At 38.4% G+C, this 13,745-nt stretch overlaps 1 protein-coding gene across 3 annotated transcripts in view; it reads right to left on the bottom strand.

Annotated features, from left to right (window-relative positions):
• The window catches only part of bckdhb (branched chain keto acid dehydrogenase E1 subunit beta), a 245,744-nt gene that overhangs the window by 150,411 nt on the left and 81,588 nt on the right, over positions 1–13,745 (bottom strand). For all 3 annotated transcript variants that reach the window (XM_072250112.1, XM_072250128.1, XM_072250121.1), the window contains exons 7-8: positions 8,194–8,291; positions 569–679 (exon numbers count right to left, since the gene is read on the bottom strand). In XM_072250112.1, the coding sequence (XP_072106213.1) occupies positions 569–679; positions 8,194–8,291 (209 nt within the window). The remainder of the gene's footprint in view (positions 1–568; positions 680–8,193; positions 8,292–13,745) is intronic.

The raw sequence follows: 13,745 nt of genomic DNA on the forward strand, positions 1-13,745 counted from the left end.
AATAAAATTTATGATCATCCATTAGTAGGTTCTTTTCATGTCTAAACATGACAGGTTTACCAAATGGTAAAAGTTTTAATGTTTGAAATTGTACAAATTTATGGACAATGAGTTGCAAATGTTTTCTGGATTATTAAATACACTAACAATGCAAAACGCTGGGGGGGGGGGGGAACAGGTGGACAGGCATCATCTCAGAAAGGGAAATAATTAACATTTTTGCTCATGGACCCTTCACCAGAACTGAAAGAACTGGTCACCTCCATCTTCCAAGCCACTTAACTAAATTGTTTTCTCTCTCAGTTATGATGATCTCCTGAGATTTTAAAACATTTTCTGCTTTACTTCAGATTTCCAGCATCTGTAATTTCTTTAAATTAACTTAATTCAAACCATATGTAATAAATTTAACTGAGAAACATATTAGTCTGAATCATCATGAAAAGAATTGCAGTCTAATCCAGGATCTAAAATTACAATTACTTGCAAAAGTCTAGTATATTTTCCAATTCAAAAAATTATTTTATAATTGTCAGCATCTTCACAAATATACATTTACAAAACATACCTTGCAAACAGTTTCAGCATCCCAAGGCAGAATAGTTCTCAAATCAATTACATCACAGGAGACTCCCAATTTTTCCTGAGCCATGCTGGCCACCTCTTTCATTACATGAACCTATACATAAATAAAAATTAATTAAGAATAGTTGTCAATAAGATTATATTTAAATTTTCATTGATCACAGAGACCATGGATGAATTGACCATTGGCAAGTTTCTCTCTCTCATTTTTTCTTTGGCCATCTTTCCCTTATTTTTATCTTTTGTGATTTTCCAGTATTTCAATACTCCCTTCACAACCACTTTCCGTAGAATTCTTAAGTGTTTTTTCATATTCCATTTTACTAGAGCTAAGGTAGATAAAACAAGAACTTATCAATATTTGCAATAGTGGAAAGTATGATTTGAAATTCTATTAAAATTTGTAAGCTATTTCTGCTCTCATTCTTGATAGACAGTAATTGTAAATTACATTTTTACTTAAGGTACAGAAAATCTCAATATCGTACATGGCGAAGTTTGCAGGTGACTGACAGACTATAAAGTAAAGAATATAGTGCACTGCATTTGCTAAGTATCAATACTTTTGCATATTAAGTTCATTAATTCTAGTTAAGAATACGAGCATAAATCTTTAAACAAATCGTAAAAAGCTGTATTCTACACAAAACTGGATACACATCAACCTAATTTATGACATATCCAACACCAACAGCTGCATCCACATCCAGCACTGGATATACGATGTCATTTGTACTGAAACACAAGCATCTTTACACTACGAGTTCCTATTAACTAAGATACGAACTACTGTTAAAAGGTAAAGAGATGCCTATCAAGTGGGAGAGACGATTTTAAAAATGAGATAGGGAGAGTTAGGGTCAAGATGTTCCTGTTTAGAGTAAAGGGCAAGTCTGGCAGGGTTAAGGAAACCTGGTTGATGAGGAATGCTCAGGTTCTGGTCAGGAAAAAGGAAGGTGGAATCAACCAAATCCCTTGAGGAGTATAACAGATGTAGGAGAACACTTAAGGAAATCAGGTGGGCAACAAGGGACCATAGAATATCGTTGGCAGATAAAGTAAAAGAGATTCCTAAGAGATTCAATTTGATTAGGGGAGGATTTAGTCCCACTAAGGATCAGCGTAGTCATCTAGGTGTGGAACCACAGCTCAACATGCTCTTAATATGAATATGCTCATCTGTATTTATTGCAAAAGCGGTCATGGAATACAGAGTCATTTGTAATATTACTTTAAAAAAGTTCCATACAGAAAATATTTAAAAAATTAAGAAAAGCGTCATAGATTTTTTTTTACCATTAATTTGATTCTTGTCATTTGATAATACAGAAAACAATCGTTAAAATGTACTGCATGGACAAAACACACTGTAATAAAAAAATAGATATGTGTACAGTGTATCAAATTTAAAGATTTCTCTGACAAATCTCATTTTAGAATGTTAATGATAAACAACCCTGTAATAAGTATATGAAAGCAGAGTCAAAGAACACAAAAATATTAATATTTACTGCAAGCTAGCTGATGAATAAAGCACATTTAATAACCAAAGTATTATTGAAGTTAGAAACTGGACAAATATCAATAACCACAATGATTTTTCTTATGCTGTTACTCATTCATACACAATTTGCAGTCCTCTTTTGAAATGTGTCAGCATTTTGGCAGTTTGAGTGAAATATCAGAAGAAAAATCAGCTGAAAGCTTACATTCATAGAATGATACAGAACAGAAAGACAATCACAGAATTATATACCGCAAAAACAAACACTGTAACCTCACTTATCCATGCCAACAAAAATGCCTATCTGCACTAATGCTAATGCATGTCTGGCCCATATCCCTCTAAATCTTGCCTAGGCATGTATCAATGTTTTTATAAACATTGTATCTGTAGCTTTTTCTACCTCTAGAATGGAGGGAGATGGGGGGTGGAGGGGGGTGGCGAGGGATGACCAGAGGGCGAAGGATGACAGAGAGAGAATGTTAGAGTCAGTGACATAGAGCTAGAGACATATAGATAGACAAAGAAAGAGATAGGTAGATATAGAGAGATAGAGATTGAGATGGAAAGATATAGAGAGAAAATGCCAGCAATAGCATGGCAGTTTTAAGTTATTATACATTAAATGTTTCAGAAGAAATAGATCAGCCTCCAAGCCAGAGTTCCACTTTAAAAATATAATCAATGATCATTTAGCAGACATCCCACCTCTCCCGGAAGTTCCGGGAGTCTCCCGCATATCAGTAGTGGCTCCCTGATGCCCGGAAATTATATACAATATCCCGGAAATAGATTTTTTTTTGAGAGGGAGAGGGAGAGTGAGCATCCTGATTGGTCTTTCTTCGTGCTAAAAGTGGTCCCCAACCACCGGGCTGCGGGGAAACAATGTAATTTGGCGATATGAAACGATACGGGTCAGCTACACCTTTCCTCATTCCCTATCACATTCCCTGTTGAATTTTAACACACGCTAGGTCATCAGTGACCCGAGACGAGCAAAGGAATGGGTCCGTGACCCATTAGTGAATGTCGCCGGTGAATCATCCATGTCAGTGTGGGAAAAAGATCAACTCCTCGAGCTTGCAAATGACGGCAGGCTGCAAAGTATGTTTGACATAACATCTCTGCCGGCATTCTGGATCAAAGACAAGGCTGAATATCCTGAGACAGCCATGAAAGCACTGAAAATGTTGCTTCCATTTCCAACATATCTCTGCAATGAATGCAACGAAAACTAAATTGCGGAATAGACTGGACATAAGGAACCCCCTTCGAGTATCGCTGTCTCCCCTCACCCCTCGATGGGACCGTCTTGTTGCAGGAAAACAAGCCCAGGGCTCCCACTGATTCAGCAATATTGGTGTGTTGCAATGATTTTATATGTTCATACGGGGAAAATATGTGCTGTGTGTTTAATATCCAAATGCTACTTAAAATGTTATGATGCGATTGACTTATCACCTATATTCCGGTTGTGATTAACACCCCCGCCCCCGGTCGGCCGGTCTGCAAGAATATTGTCAATATTAAACCGGTCTGCTGTGCAAAAACGATTGCGACCCCCTGCTAAGTAGACCTATAAGTTTTCTCTGTGTGCGGGCTTTACAGTCGACCTCAAAAATAATGACAGTCTTGCTCACTGCACTATTTGCAACAGTGACTTTTCTATTGCCCATGGTGGGTTAAAATGTAAAAGACACGTTGAGGTGAGTTTAACAGGTGTCATTCGTTCATTAGCATAGCTAATGTTACTTAAACTAGCTGGCTGCCTGCTAAGGAGCTATGCTATTGATGTCCTACTTGATGAGGCCAAACTCCCTGTAGACTTGCTTAAAGTTGTAATAGAATAAACATGATAATATAAGTACATATTTTAATGTCACATTTTCTGCATACATATACCCAGCTTGGTTTACAGATTAAACAAAGTCTCTAAACAAAGTATTACATACGCCCTTGGAGATCGACCGTGGGGAGGGGGTGATATGGGGTTGTGGGGGGCGGAGGTGCTACCTCCTTGAAATGAGTTTTTGCAGGGTGGGATGTCTGATTTAGTCAAAGACAATTATAAAACACTTTCTCATTTCTTCCAGTTATTCTAAAATTTACCTTAACCGTTACAAGCTTGCACAATAATCTCCAACACTATATCAATGATTGCACTAATCACAACTTATTTAAAATTATCTTGCAGCTCTGCTCGGGCACATTTACCGAAAAGGGAAAATATGCACAGCAACAGATATGATGAGGAAAATATTAATATTGTCGGCCCTCCTTATCCGCGAATTCCGCATGCGCGAATTCAACCACCGCAAATCGAGAAAACCCACAAGTTCTCTTCCAGCACTTGCTGTTGGAGCATGTACAGACTTTTTTTCTTGTCATTATTCCTTAAACAATACAGTATAACAACTATTTTACACAACATTTACATTGTATTAGGTATTGTAAGTAATCTAGAGACGATTTAAAGTATACAGGAGGACGTGCATAGGTTATCGTGGATCGGGATCGAAAAAAAACCTGCAGTTCTCTTACTAAGTCGGAAGAGGTACATCCCGTATTATTTAGTGTCAGTTAGTCAAACGTTTGTCTTAGTATATAGTATATATTTTACCTTTCTATGCATATAAAATACTTAGAAATGTATGTTTCAGTGCCAGGTTCGGAAACGGAAGTTTCCGAGTTCGGTCCAGTGACAGATTGTTCCCGAGTTCGATCCAGTGACAGACCACTCCCGAGCGTGCTGTCCATCCCTGCCGGGTTGATGTGAAGGATCCAAAACCCAATAATTAAACCACTGCGTTGCTTAGTAATAATTGTAGCTTTAATTGGGCAGGGCCTTTCTCATTTTATCCTTTAAAATTGTTCTGATCGTTGACCGACTATAGCCTAATGCTTTTCCAATGACCAATGGCATTTCACCTCTTTCTGATCGCTTTATTATTTCCACTTTATTTTCAATCATGATCGTGATTATTTTCGTGAACAGAAACACTGCGGATTCAGAGCTCCACCACTGGGTTCTAATGCCCACTGCACTGAGACAGGTTAAATAAGGTCCGGGGTTCCGCTGGGTCCTAAGATCCACCGCACAGAGACAGGTTGAATAAAGGACTTGAGCATCCACGTTTTTTGGTATCCGCGAGGGGTCCCGGAACCATTCCTCGCGGATAAGGAGGGCCAACTGTATATCATACAATCCATGTGAAATGCTGTTCAACTTACTTTAATAGACCAATTGTCCATATTCAATTGTACAACCAAGCTGTACTTTTCAGTCTACACACATTTTGCTACTTCAATGCCTTTTCATGGACTCTGTACTATTTTAATATATTTACATAACTCACTCAACCAATGAGATAGACACAAAATAGAAAAAGAAATTGCAAATTCCTACCAGAATATTCAATGGCTGCAACAACAGAGTACCAAGTTACACAATCACAAAGCAAACTGAATGTACAGGCCAAAAGTCTGAGCAATTAGTACCCATTTACATTCATACCATTTTACTCTCCACACATTCCCAACTACTCCTCATAAGATATCCCAGCACCCACCAGGGGTAAATTACAATGATCAATTGTCAAGCAGCATGCACAGCTTGGAGATGATGAATAACATTAGACCACCCTGGAGAATCTCATTCAATCGCAGACAACACCCAAGGTGAGGACTGAATCCGAGTCTCTAGAGCTGTGACGCAGCAGCTCTAGCAGCTGAGCCCCGAGGTCACCCAATTCAAATAGAATCTCTACCAGCTTCTACACCAAACAGAACTTAGGAGCCAGAGTAAAGCAAAATTTTTCCACAAAAAACTAGATATAGTAAGAGGAGAGTTTAAATATACAATGTGTTTGTGTAAATCCAATCTTAGTAAATCAACAGGCAAGTTAACCAACAAAGTCTAGCATACCAAATCATTTTCACTGTCTATCAGAAAGCTGTAATATGGACAAATTTCATTAGTTAATATCCAGGAAATATTACACCTCATTTGATTAATCTTTAGATACTGTTAAAAATCCCACCATTCCAAGTTACTATTTTCCCTTTAGAAAAGTGATAAGCACAGAAAAAAAGATAAATATCATTCTTTGCATCTGAAATCATGACAGATTACTCCTTCTGGATCTCTCTGTAGTATTGACTGTACAGCTATCACATTCTCTCCCCTCTTTTCAATCTGGGGAATACTTAAACAACCAAATTAAGTTTTCCTGTCAAATATCTGATAATATCCAGTCTTCCTCTCCTTCACTACTTTACGATGCACTTCAAACTCTACTGTATTGATATTACGCTTGGTCAACACCAGGATTGTGGATTTCAGGAAGAACCTGTGAGAACACACACCAGTTCTCACTGAGGGATCAGCAGTGTTAAGTTCCTTGGGCCAACACATTGATGCGATCATGAAGGCGGCACGCATGGCATTTGAGGAGAGTTGGTATGTCACCAAAGACTCTAAATTTTTACAGATGTACAATGCAGAACATTCTGACAAGCTGCATCACAGCCTGGCATGCAGAATCCAATGCACAGAATTACGAGAGATGATATGTGCTTTCAGGTTTTTGTATGTTCTGCCTGATGGAAGAGGGGAGAAGAGAGAATTCTATGGTGGGATGAATCTCGCCTCCACACAGCTGATGAATCCAAAGGAATGGCAGAGACTGATCCAGTTTGGCACGAGTGCCATCGCAGGAGTTGTCAGTCAGCACTGAACTTTACGTGGGACTGCTTTAGCATTTTTTCTTGGGATTTACTTACAAAGCCTTCCCCGTGAATGGGTATAGCCACAAGACAGTGGAGATTTGAGCTGCCCACCAGAACTGAGAAGCCTCATCTGCCCGAAGTGACTGCTTTTAAGACACCAGTAACCCAGTTTGCCCCTTCTCCTGTCAGTAGAAACTATTCCGCTGGGCTTAGCAGTTAAGCCACAAGGTAAAAGCCAGAAACTGGACATGGTTGTCAAACGCTATTTGAGACACTCGCCATGGGGAGCATTTAATTGGTATTGGGAGCTTACCCCACTAACACCCCTCTGGCTATATGAACCCTAAAGAAGTATGTAAATATATATAGAAGCAATAAAGGAGAGGCTGGTTCCTGTGACATGCTGGGTAGTGCCACAACTCTCCGTAGTTTCTTATGGTCAAGAGCACAGCAGTTGCTATACCAAGCCATGATGCATTGAGATAAGATGCTTTCTAAGGTGCATTGATAAAAACTGGTGAGCTATCTTGGCCTTAACGTCTATGTGGTTGGACCAGGACAACAGGCTATCGGTGATATTTACTCATAGGAACTAGAAACTATCAGCGCTCTCCACCTAAACACCTTTACTATAGGCAGGAGCATGTGCACCGCCATCACTTCAGGAGTCAATTACTATCTTTTGCTTTGCTGACATTGAGGGAAAGGTTGACGTCATGACACAATGTTACTGAGCACTCTGTATCGACAGATCAATATTTGAGATATAGCACACTATAGTGGTAACATCTGCAAACTTGTAAATGGAGTTAGAGCAGAATCTGGCCACATAGTCAGAGGTGTATGGGGTACAAAGTAAGGGGGTTGAAAACACAACCCTGGTGGAGCACTAGTGTTTAGAATAATCATGGTGGAGGTGCTACTGTTTATCTTTATAGACTGTAGTCTGTTGGTCAGGAAGTCCAGGATTTAGTTGCAGAGGAAGGTAGTACACGTCTTTATTTTTAATGTTCAGACAATTCTTTCAAGATCTACAACAGATATCAACTGCTCACATGGGATGTTACTTCTTCAGAATTACTGTACAACCAAGATACTAAGCAACACTGGTGGGTAAGGAAATAATCAGCTGCTCCGTTTTATATTTTTAAAATATACAGTGAAGGCTCTATTCTATAATACTCCCTAGTATTTTTATTTAACTTGGAATCAATTTTACACAGCCATGTACAAACTGATACATTTTTATTGAATTTAAAAAAATCACCATAGTTATATATTAACAGTTCTTTTTTCTTTAACAAAACCACTGAATATTAAAATTAAGTCAAAACAATAAACATCGTGTTCTTCCGAAAAAAAAATCAAATGCTGACCTGAGTTCCCCAAGCAACAAGGGTCACATCATTTCCCTCTTGAAGAACTTCTGCTTGTGAAAGAGGGATTTGATAAGCCTCCACAGGAACTTGTTCCACTGAGTAAATGAAAAAAAATAAAAGAACAAAACATTAACGTCTCCACTTGTTCACCAACCCAACACAATATATAGTACTCAGATATTAGTTTATTCTACTCCATAGAAAATGAAGTTCTCAAGTGCTCATTAAAAATGTGAACTATATGAAAAATATTTCTTAAGAATTTGCTAAATAAATAGATAAATAAATCAGATTTCTTTGTGCAGTTATAATAAACAAGTAGCATTTTCTTGAAGATTTATTGCTATTCATCTGGTGATCACCAAGTCTTCAGAAACTAAATAAAGCAGGGAAGCCTTTCTATGAGAACTACAGTAGTGTAGTGGCTGGCACAAAACTTTTCATTACCAGCAACCGGGTTCAATTTCTGCCACGGCCTGTAAGGAGTTTGAGACCACATGGGTTTTCTACGAGTGTTCCCATTTCCTGTGATCAGGCTGGGGTTGAACTGGGTGATTGCTGGGTGACGCAGCTCAAAGGGCCGGAAGAGCCTCATCCACGCTGAGACTAACTAAGTAATTAAGCAAGCAAGCAAATAAATAAATAAGTAACAAATAAAAAGAGAACTCAAGACCATATCAAAAAGTTTTTGGATAACCAGCAAATCAGCAAATTCAGAATTAAATCAATGGAATGTTTTGTCCAACTCTTCCTATTCTTTAAATCCAGTTGCTTTCTAACTTTTCCCAGTTCTGACCTGAAACATTCAGTCTCCTTTCTCACCAAAGATCATGCTAGGTCAGCTGAATATCCCCAGCATTTTCTGCTTTAAAAGCACTACAAAATTTTTGCCATAAACTTTCTATATAATACAAATTATCCTGAAAAGTAATAGCATTATAAAAATTAATAAATTCCATGCTTCATAATTTAACAATCTTAACATATACAACACTGCCATCATCTGTTATAGTATAAATGGCCACTGATAAATAGAACTGACCACAGGCATGATTTTATGTGCCATAAGCTACTTAAATACACTATAACCCAAAGTCCAATTTTCTAATAAGATACCCTGACCCTAAATACACTCTATAAATATTATGCAACATTGATACGTTCCTTTTCTTGTGTATTTTGGCTGGTATTGTGTTGTCTTCTGCATATCCAGTATACCAATGTAATAGCAGTAGAGTTCCAAAAACCACTGATTTACTTACACAAGCAACTTTCTACAAAAAAAAATACAATTGATGCACAGAGTATTTTTCTCTATTACACCACAGTTATTTATTTGCCTAACTGCAATCAAAAACCAGGCAGCCATTAATAAAATTCCAAGACCAATCACCGTTGGTAAAGAACGAAATCAAATCCTTAGAATGACATGACATAGGATAGGAAGCTGTAGAATCCTTCTGGGTAGGGTTAAGAAACGTCAAGGGTAAAAAAATCCTGATGGGAGTTATATTCCGAAAAGTAGCCAGGCTGTGGGGTACAAATCACAATGGAAGATAGAAAAAAATATATAAAAAGGGCAATGTTATGATAGACATGGGGGATTTCAATATACAGGTAGCTTAGGAAAATCAAGAGGTGCTGGATCTCAGAGACTGAATTTGTAGAATGCCTTTGAGATGGCTTTTTAGAGCTCTTTGTAGTTGAGCCCACTAGGGAAAAGGAAATTCTGGATTGAGTGTTATATAATGAACCAGATTTGATGAGGGAGCTTACGGTAAAGGAACCCACAGGAGCCAGTGATCAAAATATGAGAGAATTCACACTGCAGTGTGAGAGGGAGAAGATTAAGTCAGACATGTCTGCATTACAGACGAGTAAAGGGAATTGCAGAGGTTTGAGAGAGGAGCTGGCCAAAGTTAATTGGAAGGGGACTCTATAAGGGAAGACGGCAGAACAGCAATGACTGGAGTTTCTGGGAGCAATTCAGAAGAAGCAGGATTGATACATCACAAAAATCAAAAAGTATTCCAAAGGGAGGATGACGCAACCTTGGCTGACAAGGGAAGTCAAAGACAGCAAAAAAGCAAAAGAGAGAGAATAAAATATGGCAAAAATTTGTGGGAAATTAGAAGATTGGGAAGCTTTTAAAAACTAACAGAAGGTAACTAAAAATGCCACAAGAACAGAAAAGATGAAATATGAAGGTAAGCCAGCCAATAATATAAAAGAGGATATCAAAAGTTTTTTTTTTAGATATATAACGAATAAAAGAGAAGCAAGAGTGATATTGGACCACTACAAAATGTCACTGGAATGGGGACAAAGTAATAGCAGACAAAGAAATGGCGAATATAATAAGTATTTTGCATTAGTTTAACAGTGGAAAACGCTAGCAGTATGCCAGAAATTCGAGAGTGCCAGTGGGCAGAAGTGACTGTAGTTGCTATTACTAAGGAGAAGGTGCTTAGGAATCTGAAAGGTCTAAAGCTAGATAAGTCACCTAGACCAGATGGACTGCACACTAGGGTGCTAAAAAAGGAAGCTGAAGAGATGATGGAGACATTAGTAATTATCTTTCAAGAATCACTAGATTCTGGAAAGGTTCCAGAGAACTAGAAAATTGCAAATGTCACTCCACTCTTTAAGAAGGGATGCAGGCAAAAGAAAGGAAATTATAGATCAGTTAACTTGACTTCAATGGTTGGTAAGAAGCTGGAGTTCATTATTAAGGATGAGGTTTCAGGGTACTTGGAGGCAAATGATAATAGCTCAAAGTTAACATGGGGGAAATCTTGCCTGTCAAATCTGTTTGAGGAAATAACAGGTAGGAAGAATCAGTGGATATTGCATTTTCAGGAAGGCTTTGACACAGTGCCGCACATGAGGCTGCTTAACAAACTAAGAACCCTTGGTGTTAAGGGAAAGATACTAGCAAGGATAGAAGATTAGCTGACAGCAGAATGCAAAGTGGGAATAAAGAGGGTCTTTTCTGGTTGGCTGCAAGTGACTAGTGGTGTTCCTCAGGGATCAGTATTGGTACTGCTGCTTTTCACATTGATTGTCAATGATTTAGATAATGGAACTGATAGCTTTGTGGCAAAGTTCTGATTGGCTGCCATAGACTAGTGTTGCTTCACAGGAAGCAGTGTTGGACCACTTCTTTTCAAGTTGGATGTCAAAGATTTGAGTGATGGAATTGATGGCTTTGTAGTCATATTTGCGGATGATTCGATGAAAGGTGGAGGGGCTAGTATTGCTGAGGAGACAGGGACTAAAACAGATTAGAAGAATGAGTAAAGAAGTGGCAGATGGAATATAGTGAAGTGTATCGTCATGCACTTTGGTAGATGGAATAAAGGCATAGACTATTTTCTAAACAGGGAGAACATTCAAAAATCAAAGGTGGAAATGAATTTGGGAGACCTTGTGCAGAATCCCCTAAAGGTTAATTTTGCAGATTTGAGTTTGTGGTAGTGAAATCAAATGCAATGCCGGCAATGCATTCAAGAGGCCTAGCATACAAAAACAAGGATGTAATGCATCAGTCAGACCATACTGGAGAACACGGTGAGCAACTTGGGCTCCTTATCTGAGAAAAGATGTGCTGGCATTGGAGAGGGTCCAGAGGAGGTTCACGAGAATGATTCCAAGAATGAAAGGCTTGACGTATGAGAAGCATTTGATGGCTCTGGGCCTGTACTTGCTGGAGTTCAGAAGAATGAGGTGGCACCTCATTGAAACCTATTGAATATTAAAAGGTCTTAATAGAGTGGATGTGGAAAGGATGTTTCCTATAGTGGACAAGACTCGGACCAGAGAGCACAACCTCAGAAAAGAGAGCATCCATTTAGAACAGAGATGGAGGTATATCTTTAGCCAGAGGGTAGTGAATCTATGTAAATAATTGCACAGACAACTGTGGAGGCCAAATCACTGGATATATTTAAAGTGGAGTTTGATAGGTTCTCGATTAATAAAGGTATCAAGTAAGGGGAGAAGAAAGGAGAATGGGATTGAGAGGCATAATAAACCAGCCATGATGGAATGGCAGAGTATACCCGATGAGCTAAATGGCCTAATTCTGCTCCTCTGTTTTATGGTCTTTGCTTGGTCTCAAAACTGTGGCAAACATACAGTGCACAATTTATTGCCTGTGAAGGAAAATCTGAGATTACATTTGCTTACAAATCAGTATCAAATCCAAAAAGGATAATAACTAATTAGCATATATCACATTGTTAATACTAACAAAGAAAAAGTTCCCAGAAAAAAATGCAATTTATTATCTAAAACCAATTGCTTTTCATTCATCTGCAGAATTCCTCATGTTTGTGTTTCTCTTTCAATCTGTAAACTTAGCTGAATCAAGATAGTTCAAACACTACAAAAGGAGGTTGTTTATGAATGTTAAAACCATGTGGCTTAAACAGGCATCATTCCTGGAGATCTACAAAGTTTATATTTGAGTCAGAGGAACAGAACGTCCCGCTTTTGGAATTAACTACTGCAGCTAAGGTACAGCTATAATCAATTCACCAGTAGCAGTTGTTATTCAAAGATTTGAAATAAGCTTCTTCAGTAGCTTCTCCACTGAATATTCAGAAATATCAGTACATTTACAATTCTTTGAGCATTAAGCACCAATAAGCTCTTATTTTAAATCACTAAACTTATTTTTTGTATTTAAAAAAAGACCCATTTGAAGCACAATGCATCTACCAATTGAAACTATAAAGCTATAAGAATTATCTTTAGAGTTGAACACGTATTGCTGAACCTTCATCTTTAATGGAATTTTATACCCGATGTCACAACGGAAGCAATATCAGCAGGACATCTCAGAGTTCAAGACACCACTGCAAAACTATGTCCATAAGATCATAAAACACAAGGAGCAGGATTAGGCCATTCAGCCCATTGAGTCTGCTCCACCATTCTATCATGGTTGATCCCAGATCCCACTCAACCCCATCCCACATACCTTCTCACCATACCGATCAACAAACGAACAACTTCTGCCTTAAGTACATGTGGGACAGCATTCCACAGATTACTACCCTCTGGCTCAAAAAATTCCTTATTTCTGTTCTAAAGGGTCGCCCCTCAATATTGAGTCTGTGCCCCCTAGTTCTGGATACCCCTGCCATAGGAAACATCCTCTCCAATCTATCTTTTCAACATTTGGTAAGTTTCAATGAGATCCCCCTACATTCTTCTAAATTGCAGTGAGTACAGACCCAAAGCTGCTAAACACTCTTCATATGTTAACCCTTCATTCCCAGAATCATCCTCATGAACCTCCTCTGGACTCTCTCCAATGACAACACATCCTTTCTGAGATATGGGTCCCAAAACTGCTGACAGTTATAGTCAGACTAGTGTCTTATAAAGGCTCAGCATTATCTCCCTGCTTTTATATTCTATTCCCTGGAAATAAATGCCAACATTGCATTTTCCTTCTTTACCACAGACTCAACCTGTAAATTAACCTTTTGGGAGTCTTGCAGAAGGACTCCCAAGTTCCTCTGCACCTCTAATGTTTGAAT

The sequence above is a fragment of the Mobula birostris genome, chromosome 2 (assembly GCF_030028105.1).
Source record: "Mobula birostris isolate sMobBir1 chromosome 2, sMobBir1.hap1, whole genome shotgun sequence".
In the NCBI taxonomy this organism is placed as follows: domain Eukaryota; kingdom Metazoa; phylum Chordata; class Chondrichthyes; order Myliobatiformes; family Myliobatidae; genus Mobula; species Mobula birostris.